Raw genomic sequence first — 16,732 nt, 5'->3', positions numbered from 1 at the left:
TGAGCCTCACAGGCACTTTAACCTCCTGGAAGTTTATCACAACACAGTACCTACCTGTGAGGATATTTGAACTTTAAAAGCATTCCCCAATTATATCCATGCAATCCCTTGGCCAGAGCACACGCTAGAAAAGCCAACAAAGGGTGGCAAAGATCACCTATAGAAAGAAACACATGCGATAGGTGCTCAAAAGATTACTGAGAAAGCTAGAAGATGTCCCAGAAGCAGATATGGTTAACTTTTTTGCTAGCTAAGTTATACTTGGCAAAGTAGTGATATAGATCCCAAAAGATTAAGCCACAACATTGCTACATTTACATCCCCATTCCATATGCAAAGTTGATATATAAATCACTTCTAAGTGATTAGTCTACAGCTGAGGGTGTGTCTAAGGAATGCTGGGCATTTTCTCCCATATGCACTTAGATGTACTGTATTTCTTCGATTCTAAGACGCACTTCCCCCCCCCCCCATATAAACATCTCTAAAAATGGGGTGCATCTTAGAATCACGGGTACGATTATTATTCTTAGAATCAAAGCTTTTTTTCTGTTGGTGGTACTGAAATTAGTGTGCATCTTACAATCGATGGCGTCTTACAATCGAAGAAATACAGTATATTCCTCTATGAAGAGCGTGTGAAGAGAGAGAGAGGCCATGCAAGTGCTTATTTTACATCTGATACATACGTCAGGAAGGAAACGCATTGTTTATTGAAAGCTTATATTTCAAGAAAAACTGTATGCATATCTGTCAGGTAAGCAAATTCCCCATAAAACCTAAACAGCATGTTTAATATTAAATAGAAATAAGGCAGCCAGAAAGGAGTTACTAAGAATTGCCATCAGCAGCAGAGAGAGGTATGGTGGCAATGACAGAAACAGGAGGAAAGGAGTAGAATCAGACTAGACTTGAGTTGAACCTCCAGGTTACCTGTTGAATAAGACAGAGATGTAGCATTTCCTTCCCACTGAGAACAAATGCAACCAGTGTGTCCTTCTAAGTGGTGGCCATGGACTCTTCCTGCTTTCTACAGCAGGAAACGAATAGAAGCAATATTTACTTCAAGCTAGGCCCTCCTCCATTTCCCAAACTGCTAATTTAAAACAACAACAACAAAGATGAAGCATGGAGTGGTGGAAAAAGCTTCTTAAAACTATTAAGTTCAACACGAAAAAAATCATTTATCTAAAAGAAATAAACTGCTTTTCAATAAAATCACAAAAATATACAAATAAATCAATCAAAATAAATAGAACAAATTAGAAATCTGCAATACCTTTGAGTAATTGTACACTCCATTATGATATCATTCAGCTTATGAAATGTATACATTTCATTTGTGCTTTTTGGGGATTTATACAAACAATGTGGAATACTGTCAGCAGAATGTTACAACTCTGGAAGTGCAATAATGTACAATATCATACAATTTAGCAAAGAACCCGCAAAAGACAAAAAAAGAGACGTATAGAGGCTTTGGAATGCAGCAGTATATGGAAATAAACTGCATGGCTTAAGAGGCCATGGCGTGGTGTAGGAGTATTGGATATCTGTGCAGCATAAGACGTTTTTTAAAGGGAAAAAAGTAACTGCATAGGAAAGCTTAGCTTGAGAAAGAGCAAAATTTCAGCTAATGGTCTTGGTCTGGTCTGTGATAAGCATAAGAAAAAATTCTGAGGACATCCAGATGGAACGTAATTCACACATTGCTTCTCTGTGAAATAATTGCTTTAAGAAATAAAGAGCTCTGAGGTTCAAGCCATAAGGGTCTGGCATCTTCCCACATTTTGTGCAACTCTAAAAGATTAGTACTTCCCCCACCCCCAAAATACAGTTTAGCACTTGATTTTGGTAATGGCAGGCACGCAGTGGTTCTCTCAACAGTCCCTGTAGTTCAAGGAGGTACAATCAGGCGGCAAGTTCTTCAAATGGAGGTACCGTATTATCATCCTTAATTAAGTTCTCTAGCATGTGAATTGGGGAATATTATTACAAGCGTAGGTCAGCATTCACAATGTCAGACCAAACCAATGTGGCTTACAACTAGGAACCATGGCAGCAGTCACAAAATGCCACACTCTCATACCAAACATTAATTAAAACAAGTGACAGAAAACTTCTCCGAAATACATCCCAGATAAATAGAACCTGCTGGGAGTTACTGCACAACCTATACACTCTCTTTCAGAATATTAGACACCAACCTAACTCTCATTATGGGATGCACTAATTGAGAGAGATGGGCTAGATCACAGACATGTGTTACTACTACTTATACTAGCAGCAGTACAAGGAGGAGCCCCAGTACCACAGATATCTACTATAAAGGCTTACAAACTCCCTCAAAGGACCAAACTAGGTGTTATTAACACATGTTTGCAATAGTCCATGCTTTTCTTTTAATAGAAATGCAGCCTCTCATTGCTGTGGTTGAGAGCAAAAAAGTGGTGGAAAGGTGAGGTTTGACTCTAGAGAGTAATTTTATTCTGCTCAAAACGGATGGGGAGATACCTTGGCAGGGGCAGTTCTGAGGAGAGAGAAAAAGTCCCACAGTTAAGTATTTCCTCTACCCTGGCATTCCCAGTCACAGCCTTTGAGACCACTTCTCTGTTTTAAAGGAAGAAAAATGGAGAATCATTGCACACAAATGCACATAACGTCTAGTTTGGCCCTAAAAGGCTGGGCTTCACAACTGACTAATAATTCACCAATTCCTCTCAGATTCTAATAGACTCCTACACCAAGTATATCCCAACATGCCCCAAAATGAATGGCACACTATATGTACATATGCACATGCAGGTTCCTACCAAGCAAATTCCAACAAGACCCACATGTTTCTAAATCACAATTATGCAGGCAGAAGAGAAGAATCAAGAGCCAGAAAGCAAAAGCTCACGAGGCACCAGCACTTCCCAACTCCGACAATATTTACAGAATAATGACTTGCAATCCTACATTCTTTCCATCATTATCTTCAAGCTCCAAGGGTCATTGCTGTTAACATAATACAGTAAAAACATATTCTTGAATTTACTAGATTGTCTGCGCTTCAAACATTTTGCCGAAAGGCAGGCGTTGGTATTTGCAGAACTGCCACAACAGATAGGCACTTCAATGAAAAGAATTCTAGTTGGCAGCACTATGACATGGTAGAGGGCAACGGTGGGATAGGATTAGAGAAAAAGTAAGTGGATGTAGACCTGACTAACTTGAAAAGCAAAAAGATATACTCTTTTGAAGAGGGACCATCTCTTCCCAGGGAAAGACCAACTAACATAGGCATTTATTTTAGACAGCAACTGACACAAAACAAGTGACAAGTTATAGTTAGTTAGGAGCCCATTTCAATGGCAATTCTACCAAACCATATAAAGGGAATGAATTTTAGCCTGCAAGATTGCAAATTCCCCCTTCCACTGATACCCTAATCTTGGCTCTCCACATGGCCACTTATGGCAAAGGCTATCCATTGGAATAAATACAGCAGTTAAGAGAGGCAAGAGTGGAGATTCTATGAGGCTTATCATGGTCACATTCCAGAGGAGGGAAAAAGGGAACCACTAAAAATAAATAGTGGGAGGTAGGGAGAAAGGGAGGAGAGGCAGTTCAGTGCACCAGAATCAACTCTTCGACAGTTCCTAAGAATCCCAGCATCTGTGCATTTCCCCAGAACTTCAAGCCATTTTTTTCAACCTATAAAGTGGACATCATCTTAAGAGCAGGGAGACATTTTCTATGCAATAAACCAAATAGTCTTTGCAGTCTGCCGGTCAAGATGATTTAGTTCAGATATTTTCCCCAGTTGAAGCTCATTATATCCCAAAGTTATTCCAAGGCACAGTTGAATGACAGACTGTGACCAACCTGCCAACTGGACACCAGAAGAAAGCCATTTTAGTCCAGTGCAAACATTTATACTAGCTCCTGTTCTTGTGCTCTTCAGTTTAATCAAGGCATGCCTAACACTAAAGGTCTGTTTAGACCAAAAACAAAACACCCACCACATATTCAGTCAGTGCAAGAAAAGGGAGTAGGACAGTGCCTGCTAGCCCTGATGTGCCTGTTGGCCATGACCCACTGGTAGCTACACATTGACAATACTCTAAAATGAGGGTCTTCCTCTCAATTGGGAACCTTGGGCCAACCCGGGTTCATGATCATGAAGACTTCTATGGATGAAGAGTTGTATGTGCACCGGGCCCTTTCAGATTAATGCACAGCTACCAGAGAGGCATGGCCAGTAAGTACATTAGCATTGGGTCTAGCAGAATTTCCCCCCCTGAACAGCCATTAGGAAAACACAATACTAATTACTAATCATACATGGAGCCTTATCTGTAGTATAAGCTACTAAACAAGTTTCTTCTCTATACTAATATTTGGCCTACTTCACTCAACAGCCACCATGTGGAGGTGATTTGAAATTATATGGCTGCTGCTGCTGCTCCGTGTGGCAAACTGTTCATGTTCAGTGGCTTACCATGTACTTCGCTACAAGCAGCTAATGACAATGTTTTACAGCAGCATAGAGAAAAACCGTGATGCGGTGACCAATACACAAATACATCTCACCACATAGAAGGGCTGCTATGGGTGCAATTCCAAAGCAGCCTCCAGGTGGTCGTTGTTGTGTGTGATGTCAGACCCAGTCATATCTCAATGCATCCTTTTGGGCACTGGAAGTAAAAGCAGCACACTTTGTGGCCAGAGAGTTCACATGAAGCAGCAAAGTGGAGCAAACAGCTGTCCTAGCCACATTCTGTCAGGCCCACTGCCATTTTGCCCCTGGATTCCCCTGTATTGTGTCTACCAACTTGTAATTACCAATTCCTAACCCAGTGAGAGTGCCCATGTCTTTAATTGAGTTCACCAGGTGTATTATCTCCCATCCCACAAGGACACAAGCCTACAGAACTCCCTCCTTGTGATGGAGCTATTCTAACATCAAGTGCTCCCTCCAGTGGTAAGCTGTGGCAATATAATATGGGTGCAAGGGTGGGAAAAAAGTAAACTGCTACCACACCTTTTCATTTTCTTGAAAGGGCCAGATGCTGCTATATTCACTTTTTTTGGATATTATGAATGGGCACTTAAAAGAAAAAGTGGGTAGGAGAAAACGGGGAGACAGAGAAACACATTAATGAATAATGCCAAAACAATTAAGACTCAAGAAAGGTAGGAGTTTTCCACACTTAGGTTACACTGCCCTTCAGCTTGCGCCACCAGCTCCTGCCCAAATCATGGCCTGTGTCACTTGGGCAATAAGAGACACACAAAATAATTTGGAAAATGAATTGTACATGAGCACATAACTTGACTTACTGCTCTTCAGACTTCATTTAGCTAGCCCTGAGCTCCACCTATACTTCGTTGGTTAATGCTTTGCTGGATAGTGCTCCTAATAGTCTGAGCATTTTCAGCTGGGCAGCTGTAGTGTTAGGGGACATCAATGATTCGCTGCATAAGATGGCAAGCCGAGAGAGAAAAGAATTGGGAGCTCCCTTCCTCCCTCTCCCAAACATAGGTTTTCATGCTTTAGATGTTCTCTGGGCCACTAAAATCAGTGTCTTATTTGGAGACAGAACAATTACCATTCAGCACTAATTCTTCTGTCTTTATAAAAGCTCAGCAACACACTGTATTAAAAAGTACAAGATCTCTGGTTGTTCAAAGCTATTTACACCAACAGGTGCAAAATTAATTCACAGTTAGGCTTTTAGATTATTATTGTCAAAAACCACTTCAAAAAGAACATTTGCACAAAAACGATACCCAATTCTGCAGTATAAATAAAGGCTTAATGGCTACTACCATTGACTACCAAATTCCTGACTGCATAACAAGAAAACAGAAAAAGAGTGAAAGCAGCAAGAGCAATTGGGGAAAGAGTCCAGTAAATCAAAGTTGCATTAAGACTTGAAAACTGAGTGCTGATTCCCAAAGCTGCCATCAGCAGAACAATTCTGTGCCGTCTTGCGTTCTGTGGTGTTGTGGTATTTAGGCAGGAAGGGTTCTAAAGACCACTTTCTAAAGAAATAAAAATCAAACCTTTTTATCTCACATATGAATCATATCTATCTCCTGATGAAATGGTTGGGCTAGCTAGTTGGGCTAGCATGGGAAGCACAATTACAAGTAATTTGAGTTACGGCCAAATTTAGATAACTTGGTGGATGTGGTTTTCCGTATTGCATTTTGATACACATATACATTAATTCAAGCCTGGAACACTATGGAGCAGGGAGGAAATCACTCACCAGAAAGCAGAGGAGAGCTACTATGCATGTTTGGACACCAAGGGACATCTAGGAGCCATTTTCTGTAATGCTGTCCATTATTTGAATTGAGCAGATCCTTCCATAGCTTGATACAGGCTGCTGACCTTATTTAATACAAATAGTCTGGTACTCAGGGAGAGAGGCCTTCCTCTAAATCCTCAGCTATGGAAGAATATCTTTGCCCTCCAAACTTTGTATAGACTCTTCGAGACCTAATTCATAATAATTACATGAGCTGGAGATAGGCATTAAACGTTTTTAAGAAAAGCCAAGAAAAGCCACTCATGATTGGTCAGGGGAACTATTTGGAAAACCATCACTTCATTTGAAGATTTCAACATGTGTTATGGGGAACAATTTTTGGGGAAAGACACAGAGCTGCCTGAAATACAGGAACAAGACCAGTGAAGAATCCCCTTCTTGCTCACAAACACCCCCTTACTTTCCATCAGCTGAAACATACCAGCTAATAATGGAGACATCATTTTCAACAGTGCCTTTACATTCCAAAATTCAACAGTTATATTGCTCTGGCAAGAAGCATACAACTTTGCAGGCTCTAAGGCCTATTTGCAACTTCTTAAGCGCTTCCTAACAGACCTGGAAAAGGCTGTCAAACGAAAAAGTGTGTTTTAAAAAATAGGAACATGTGAGTATTATGAAAACAACAACACTGTTTTAAAAGATAATTATGCTGGTAAATGAAAAGGTCCAGATTTTCCAATCGCATTGCGTGTCAGAGCTGAAACTGAGGTGCCCCTCCATGGGGCTTTTCTTTGAAGGATTGATATGCTTCATGGGAACTGAAATATCAACTAATGTCCTCCTTACCATCTTTTCTTACATGGGCATACATGAAAGACAGCAATACTTCTTTTCCATGGATTAAACTGCTGAATAAGAATCACTGTCTGAACCATAATTGAATAAATTTCACTTAGGCACACACAAGGAACTGTTGGGATGGGGATGATATACCTTTTGCATAAATAGAACTATGGAATATTTTCATCGCCCCTCAGCCTGCACGAAAATGCTTGTTCTCCTGGGTAATGGAACGTGAGGCATGCCTTCCACCGAGGATTCTGGCAAAGCACAGAGAAAAAGAAAGGCGGGGGGAAGAATTTGGTTTCACTGAAGGCAATAGGTCTGGAAGTGCACCCAGGGAATTTTCTGTGGAACAGGCCTCTTTAGATAAATACTGATTTTCACAATTGTATTTCTTATATGAAATGCCATGAGAAGGGGCACTGCCAACTCAGAGTCACAATGATGTCAAGCCAAGTTTCTCAAAGCCGTAATTCAGAAAGCTCCTCAAATACTCCCAAAAATACACCCGAAGTAAATTCCAGCCTCCTGAGATGTGGGAGCTGGGAATATCCTGAAGGCATTTCTGGTCCATTTTTCATGCCTAAATAGCTGTCTCATAGAACTGGAGATTAAAAGGGTGGATCTTATAAGTGATAATTTATAGAAGAATAGGAATACTTTATATAACTGGTGAAACACACACCATCAAATACAAGTTGATTTCATCCTGAAAGTTTTTTTGCAAAATGTAAAAGAGGCCCAATGCTTCAGCATCCACAGTGACTTGTAGGAAGAGAGCCTTTAGGAGGATTTACTTTGGCTGTCAGCATAGCAGCATCTTTAAACAAAAGGTTTGAAGTGACAGGTGGTCTGACATGTTTTACATTCTATCCTGCTTACATTAGGCAATCTTTACTCAAAGTAAAGGGCAGGTCCACTAAGATGGTGCATCAGACTCTGAAAATATAAACAAGTTTAGGTATGCACTCAGCACAGGAGAGATGACAGGGAATACTACCAACACTCCCCCCAGAATAAATAAAAATGCTGTGTGAAATTCTCTGGGGAAAAGTACTACCTCTGAAAAAATCACTCATCTTCATATGGCACAAAGCAGATTTTCTGACACTCCTAAACTCTAAAATATGACCATTTACAAGGAATGTTTGCATGCACAACCCCAAAATACCTCCTCCCCTAGAGGCTAGACAGAGGGAGAACACAGCCTTCCCCCCCCCCCCGCCGTCTCCCAACAGAGATATGCCAGAGGTTCCTTAAATTTCATTCATTCTTTGTTCTTTACAAAACAAATACATTCTAGTACCAGTTTGCCGGTTCAACAAGGGTGGGGGGGACAAAACAATTAGGGAAAAATGGGGAAATTGGGGCAAATTCACAGACAATACAATAGAACTTAACAGGGAAAGTCCTGCAACATTTAAAACTGCAAAATACTTCTTTTAAAAAACCATGATCTGTCTTGAAAAAATAAACCACAGCTGTTGGTTTAAATTTTTCTGTACACATTTAGAAGGATCGTCAATACAGCTGGAAAAATAAACGTGATTCTGCTCCACTAGGAAGAATTTTGCCATTTACCCCAGAAGGATGGCTCATCATTCCCAAGCTTTGCTTAGGTGTTTGTTGCTTCTTTTTCTTTCTGTGTCCATCTCTCATTCTCTGAGCTGCTACTCTTCCCGTTTCATTTTTCTGCTCCCAGGATGCGCATAAAGTCTTTGGTCTCAGAACACTGGATGCAGCACATCTTAGTAAGCACATACTAAAGGTGTTCACAGTCTGGCAGAAGGCAAGGAGAAGGGATGAAAACTGGTCCTGTTGAACAGGGGGCTGGGATGAAGGACAGAAGAAGAGGGTGGTGCTGTGTGTCAGTTCCTAGATGGCGCCTTCACTGTGCATACTGTGGTTGGACTTATTGTGAGTTACACAGTTCTGTTCATTCAGCAGATTTGCCATCTCATCTGGCAAACCATCATGCAGTTCTGTAAGAGTCAGTTCTATTTTAGTGGTTTCACTGTCCGAGGACTGAGGTGTTTTATCCATCCGGGATGCCATGAGGGCATTTTGGTATTGCTGTCTTGAGATCTATGCCGTACACATTAAAAGATACAAAAAGAGAAGTTTTTTTAAAAAAATTGCACTGTGGGGATCATGCAAACTGGCTGAAACCATCTTGTGTTCAAAAATATGCAGATCCATATGTAGCCTCCTCCTCCCCACAATACAACTTAGACTTGTTTTCAGCTGCAGTTAGATGGTTGCCACCAGAATAATATAGGCTCTGTTTAGACAACATGTTAAATCATGATGGTTAAGCATTTTGAACTAAACGTTATGGCTTAGTGTGTCATGTGAACCATAACTTAGTGAGTCGTGTGAACCATTCCTAACCATGGTGGGTACATAACCATGGTTTAAACACACTCACTCCCTACTTGCTGCAAAAGGGTTAGCAGCCTAACCATGTGGCTTACCGTGTTGTCTGAACAGGCCCATAGAAAGGAAGACTCATCAATTCATGTAAGATCTCAAATTCATAACTTTCTGAAGTCCCTTACAGTATATGACATTATTTAAAATGTGCCTGTGAAGTACTGGAAGCCCAGAAAGTCAAGCACTTGGAGCTGCATATTAAGAGACAATCATTCAGTTTTCAACTTGTGATCACCACATAATGCTGATGGAAAAATTGAGCATCTCCAGGAGAGCACTGGTAGGTGCAGGTGGCAGGTGTAAATGAGAATCAACAGAAAGTATTAAGCTTCCTCCCACCAGCTAATTCTCCTCCTACAAAAGCCCCCACATTTCTTTACCTGAGCAAACATGATTTTAGCAGTACCCATTTGCCAAGGTAAGGCAAAGTGGAAAAAGAAGAGCTCCAGCAAACCAAAACAACTCATTCCAAATTGTGAGTGCAGAGTAGAATTAGGGCCAGCTGGCAACTAGAGTCTAGGAACAGCCTACCTTCCAAGATTATACCTGCAGAGAGAAGACCCACCTTGACATACTGAATGTCTGAGATTGCTCTCACTGAGTAGTCTGGAACATATACTTGAACAAATGAGTTCAACTGGCTGTTGCTATTCCCTATCGTTGGTGTCACTGCATCGATGCGATCCCCTCTGTTGAGAGAGTCTGAATGATTCAAGCCACAAGAACGGGGCGGTGATTTGTTTTCAGCTGAAAAGAGAGAAAAATCTGCTTAAGAAGAAGGAGAAACTTTAAACACAGTTCCAATCCTGGACACCCACATTGGTTCATTGGCTAAACTGGACAGTTACTTGAGTATATAGTCCAATAACAGCCCATTCTCAAAACACAAATAATTATGCTGATTTAGGCCCTTGGACTACCTTTTCCTAGTGAAATGGCTTGTTGCTAGAGCTGTAATTCTGCAAGATATAAACGCACAAAGGAAGAAGCATGAAAGTTGGGATTTTAATAGTGAGATGTAATTTCATACCTATTACAGGTAACTTCATTGCTACATGGTTAGAATGCTCCACTGCCCATAAAGCCACTCCCCATTTCTGCCAAACACTGGTCCCTTGGTGGTTTTCCCAGCTTTTGTGCCATTCTTCCCCCTTTCTAAAACGTTGAACTGTCTCTCCTAAGGCGAAGTTACTGGCAGTAAGAGCTTTAAGCTAAAATGGGGGGGGGGGGGCGTTGGGGGAAGAGGGAGACCTCTTTTGCCTTCAGCCCCCCCCTCCCTTGGAATGCAGCCTCTGAGAGTTCTGCAGAATGGAATTTGGCCCTCAGGCTGAAAGAGATTCTGCACCCCTGCCATAAAGCCTACCTGGGACTAGCAAAGTCTTTTAACACTGTCTACAGTAAACAGTTTGTCCCAATTTACAAGCAAGAATCAAAGCAGTTGCGCAACTTGGCCAAAACCAAGAACAGGACAATATAAGAGGATGAAATGAAAGCCTGATTGAAGATTCAAATTAAAAAAATTAATATTCCATTTACAGGTGCTCTACCTTGCATTTTAACTGAAATGTCATAGCCAGTTGCAAATCAGTACTGTACTACCAAAGACCATTGCACAATACATTCAATACCATTTCTCAAGTCCTATCACTTCTGCATCCACTTAAGGCCACGTCCTATAATACATTTCCCATCTCAGGTTTTGAGAATATGTGTAGGAGAGGTGGTTAGAAAATAGGCACAGGTACACATTTTCTTCCAGGCTGGGGAAGAGCAGCTTGGAGGACCTTAAACATGTTTGGTGCCGAGACGTAAACTAATTCTACCTTGTGACATTGCCTGTCCTCAATTATTCCTTCCCTATGTATTAAATGTATTAATATATCTCCCAAGAGGAAAACTGACCTAGGAAAGCAGTTGCAGTGAAATGCAATCTAACCTAACCCATACCTGTTAGGATCGCAACATGGGATATTTCTAGAATGTTTTTGCTGCAAAAGAAGATTCCAGTAATAATGTTTGCTAATGCCACAAGTTCTGCATTGTGATAGCAGTTTGTGTAAAAATTCTAGCTGCCATATCAATTCAATAATTGTTCAAAAAGAGAATCAAGCAAAAGATCATCTGGCAGTTATAGTGAGTATCAAATCCCCTGAAGTTCACTGAATGACCAAGAGCCAGCTCATTCATTCAACCTTTCAAAGGGTTATTATTAAGCATCTTTCAAAGGGTTATTATGACAGTAAAATGGGAGGAAGGGGGATGCACGCTGCCCTTGAGCACCTTGGAAAGGTGATGGGATAAACATGAATAACCAAATTATCAAAACTAATAGTTCGCAAATGACAATAGTCCATTTCATTTTAAAAAGGGAAAAGAATTCCAAAACCTCTTACAACACAGAAATCTAAAGCTGCAGAGTTGAGGAAAAGGAAGAAAACAAAGTCATATTGTCTAATTAAAGAAATATTTTCCTATTAAATAATAACTGGAAACCTAAGCATGCATGAATGCTGTTATCTCCATCCCACAGTAACTGGTAGCTTAAATGCACCTAATATTAATTTCAAGACAGTGGGCAAAACAAAGGACTTGAGGTCAGTGACTCAAAGAGAGTGGCTGCAGAACAAATAGCAGGTTATTAAAATCTGTAATGAGAATTTCCTAGTAGTTTGTGAGGCGAAAATTAGGATTTGAGAAAGTGGTAAGTATTCAAGGGGGGACTACAGAAATTAATTTTCCTCTGTTCACAGGAAGAGAAAGTTGCCAATATGAGGCAGGAAAATCCTTTAGAGAAGAAACAGATGCAAAAGCTTTAACTTCATTATCATGGCAGAGTGCATGGTCTTATAGAAACTTAACTGCAAATTATCTCAAGGACCAAACACATCTTCATATAATGAGCATTATCAGATGGGGGGGAACTTGTTTTCTTACTGTCGCCCCCACCACCACCACCACTTCTGTCCCACAATGCTTCCTCTTTCTTCACACAGGGGAAGAAAGAGGAAGTAAACAATGACCACATGGCCTATTGAGCGGCTGTTTTTATCACGCTGCTTTTCCTGCACACAGCAGGAAATGGTGGCACATTCCGTTAAAAAAAAATCGGATTTAAAAGGGTCTATTTTGCGACGGAAAGAAAGCAAGAAGGAGCAGAAGATGATGCTCAATCAGTCTTTTCAATGAAAAGGTTCCCTATACCTTAGTTGTTATCCCAGACAAACGCTTATCCAATCTCACCTCATCCAACTAAAAATGCCATAACATCTCTGTTCCTAAGTCTAAGGACACCTGAGCAATGGTGGTTTTTTTTTACTTACAAGCATTACTCAATTTAAGTATGCTCTACTGTATCTTTAACCCACTCATTTCTTTACCCTTCACTCAATTGTCCTTGTTACAGCTGCACTTCTCACTCTTCTTCATGGCAATTTTTTTGACAGTGGAAATTACTATCGTGTTCCTCTCAACATCTTTTCTCCAAGGCTCCATGTTTCTACTCACTGCTCCCATTCCTCCTCACACATACTCACAATCCTATATCATCGGTGTTGCTTTCTTGGCAACACACTTATGTCAGATTAGAAGCAGCGCACACAGAACTAATGCCAAGTTTGCCTTCTATTCTAGATTCTTCCCCAAATTTGGCTACCTGGAAATGTCAAAGTCAATTATTTTTAAATCTGAGATGAAGGGCTGGAGTCAGGTTTCAGGGGTTCCTGAGCAAGCTACCCCCCTGGTACCCCCTCCCTGGGAAGTGAAGACAGTGGCCGCTTTGCTCAGCACTTCTCTGGTGAGCACTGAGCTGAGCACTGCCACACATCCCTTCCCCCTGCTGCCTGCCATCCCCCACCTCATGAGCCATGTGGCAGGAGGCAGGGGTGAGGATGGTAACTGGAGCTGCTTCACTCAGTGTTTCTCCATCACACCAGGCAACACTCTCTCTCTCTCTCTCTCTCTCTCTCTCTCTCTCTCTCTCTCTGATATGGAGGAATACCCATTGTTTTAAGATTCTGCCCTTGTGAGTATGAGGATATTGAAACATTGATACATTCAATGTTTAACTGTAATTTTTATGAAGGGGCTTGAGCCAATTTTGGCATCCTATCCTGGTGGTTCAGATGTGGTGCTACTTCTACTACGTCTGGAGGGGCGAAATGACAATATTATCCAGAATGTTGCAATGTTTTTCAATCTGTTTTAAAAAGTAGACCTAAGAAGCTTGCAAATCCTGACCCTTCATTCTGCTCATTTAACATTAAGTCTATGTAACTGCATACTGTCTCTATACTGTTACGAGCACATATTTTTGTTTCTATGTGCATTTTCTTTTATTTGTAAAAAAAACTGTAAATGATTTGTAGACTAACTTTAATCTATCTATCTATCTTAAACTTTTTAAAAGACAACAGTATCAACACTGATGGACCCTGCCATGCCAGGTGCTGATGCCTGGCATGTTAAGATGTTTCTATCTTCTTCTTAGCCCCTAAGTAAAGTTATGAAGGTGGGAAAACTTCAGTGAAAACTCTTCAGTTGTGTATTCTGAAATACCAGTCAATAAATATAATCTACACAACTGCGATGCCAAATAACCTTAGTGGTTTTACAAGTTTCAGTGGAAACCTAAAGACCAAACTAATGACTGATTCAGTAACAGCCGTGTATGTGAACTGCCTCCAATCAAAAGGATGAGGAACATGAATGGGAGGCTGCTGTTGCACTCATGTCCTCCTTGTGGGCTTCCCATAGACGTCTGGTTGACCATTGTGGCAACAGAATGCTGGACCAGATACGCCTTTGGTCAGATTCCGCATGGCTCTTCTTATGTTCTTATGTTTGAGGTGATGATGCTATATGAAATATCATTTTATGGTATTAGATCTGCAATAACTCTCACATATGTAAGAAATCAGTCTTAAGTGTGAAAGAAACAATCCTTTCTGAGTTGACTATTCTGTGGTTTCACAGAGTTCATGTTTTGTTTATACCAAAGGGCTGCTATATTGACACCCAGTTATGAAGAATCCAAAAACAGAGTAATTGATTCCATTAATTTGGGCAAGCAATTGGTTCCATTACATTGATCAAAACAAAAAGTGCCATTGATTAATTGGCAGCCATTTTTTAAAATTGCAAATTAGTTTTAGTATAAGAATGTACAAAAGATGTAGGTGCTAGGCATCATCTTAGAAAAGGTACTCCCCCTTCTTCCTTACACATACATATTGCAGCATGCACCATTTCCAGGATGGTGCCTGCTGTAACATGTACACGCATAATTTTAAAACAAGAGAAGTGTATTCTTTTCTTTGGAAGTATTGTTTTGGTCCTGTGCAAATCTAGGTAAAATTAAAGAATTTTTTAAATTTGGTTATTTCAATACATGTATTTATTTAAGTGGATGATGGTTCTATATGTAGGTCAGGAAACACAACTGCAGGGAACACCTGTACCCTGAAATCTGGATCGCAAATGTTGAAGAGGCAATCAGGCTCGAGAGTCTCTCAAGCTGTACAGCTTGTTAAGACAGATGTTGTACGATCCAACAAATAGGGGCCTGGCAGGCCTGGCACTCTGAAGGGAGCAGATTAACAATAGCTATAATGGTAAGCCAAAGGTGCTAAGAATCCTGGTTTATCATTCATGAGCAGTGTGATCATGCAGACTACCCCAACTTGCTCTGCACACCAGTGGGAGCAGCTAAAGAAACCAGCAACTCACCAGAAAGGGGGGGGGGAACCCTAGTATTATGGCTGAACTGGGACTCCTGATTTGTCACTTCTCTAACAAGCCAAAATCAACAAGCCAGGAGTCATTTCTGCTGGTGAGAGGAGCCAAACGGGAGTAAACGGGACAGTGTGCTCTAACATGCTTAGGATTCTTAGCCATTCTGGTTTAGCATTGTTTACAAAGGTGGCTCCTATCAAAGTAACTAAGGGTGCTTCCAGATGGACAGCTTTTAGCACTAGCAATAAAAAGGCACTGTGCAGCTATTCTCTCTTTCTCTCCTTAACACCTTTTTTGTGATAAGAAAAAGAAGTGGTGGGAAAACATGGGAGACTGGCAGACTATGTCATCTGGACCCCTTACAAAATTCCAAAATGAGGCAGAGCAATTGGACAATAAAAGCCTCTTCTGGATGTACTGGAAGTTCAAGTCAGATAGGATTTTTCCAAGTTGATGCAAAAACCAAGTGACTGAATCAGGGTTATTATGTAATCTGTAGACAGTTGAGAGAACAAGCAGCTTTGAACTAGTTACCTGAAAACAGAAAAATGTAGAGATTTGTTACTATTACTCACCATGCCTTTTTCAGAGGCAAAAGACAGAACTTTGAATTGAGAGCAATTAATTTCTAAGATGCTGACTTCTACATTGCCAAAATGGAAAGACAACCACCCTTTCCTTAGCTTCCATCTCGAAGATTATGACTACCAATACATAGGAAGACACTAGATTACTTTGAGTGGGAAGGCTAGATCCTAGGATCTGGTTCTTCATTACTGAAGACTGTTATCTCGCTTATCAGGAATATGATCATCTCCTACAAACTTGACATTGGAGCTGTGCGACAACAGAAGTCTAGGCATGGAAAATGCATCTTAGAATCTTTGCAGTTCTGGGATTTGCTGAGGTTCAGCAACTTAGAACCCCTTTTGCTTCCTATGCTTCTTCTGGAGAAGCTCCTTTGCTGTGACTGAAGTGGTACTTTCTTTAGGGCTAGGAGATCCTTGGGGAAATTCCCAATGTAGTGAAAGAGCTATTTGCTATTGCCTGAAACCCAAATAAAAGAGAGTACACTTTGAATAAACCAATGGGTGTTTTAAACATCCAAAAGTCCAAGTTTTAAACATCTAAAAGCATTTATTATAACACTTAGAAGCCATAGGCTCAAGACTGAAAGTCTGGAATGCCTGAAGGCTTCAAGGCTGATAAGGTGATGGAGTGGAAAGAGGCTTCTTAGGAGGCCTGCAAGCCTTATCCAAGAAAACAGCTGAAAGAAGGGAATAGAAAAAAGAGGCATCAGAAGTAGAAACCTTGGAGGTCAGCAAAGCAAAGTGAATAGAGACTGTCTGCTTCATAAAACAGTATCCATAGCTGCAAAAGCATGTTTCTAGTTGATGGATATGAGATTTGAGCTCTTAGCTCCCTGGTTTTAAAGAAAGTTTATGACAGTGCTTGCA

At 40.7% G+C, this 16,732-nt stretch overlaps 1 protein-coding gene across 1 annotated transcript in view; it reads right to left on the bottom strand.

The window, feature by feature from the left end:
* Positions 1–8,520: 8,520 nt before the first annotated feature.
* Positions 8,521–16,732, bottom strand: part of CNNM2 (cyclin and CBS domain divalent metal cation transport mediator 2) — a 118,548-nt gene continuing 110,336 nt past the window's right edge. Inside the window, exons 7-8 of the mRNA XM_063132584.1 lie at positions 10,111–10,292; positions 8,521–9,197 (exon numbers count right to left, since the gene is read on the bottom strand). Of these exons, the coding sequence (XP_062988654.1) occupies positions 8,988–9,197; positions 10,111–10,292 (392 nt within the window). The 3' untranslated portion in view covers positions 8,521–8,987. The remainder of the gene's footprint in view (positions 9,198–10,110; positions 10,293–16,732) is intronic.

Source organism: Elgaria multicarinata, chromosome 8, assembly GCF_023053635.1.
Source record: "Elgaria multicarinata webbii isolate HBS135686 ecotype San Diego chromosome 8, rElgMul1.1.pri, whole genome shotgun sequence".
NCBI classification, from domain to species: domain Eukaryota; kingdom Metazoa; phylum Chordata; class Lepidosauria; order Squamata; family Anguidae; genus Elgaria; species Elgaria multicarinata.
This window is presented reverse-complemented; position numbering and strand designations above follow the sequence as displayed.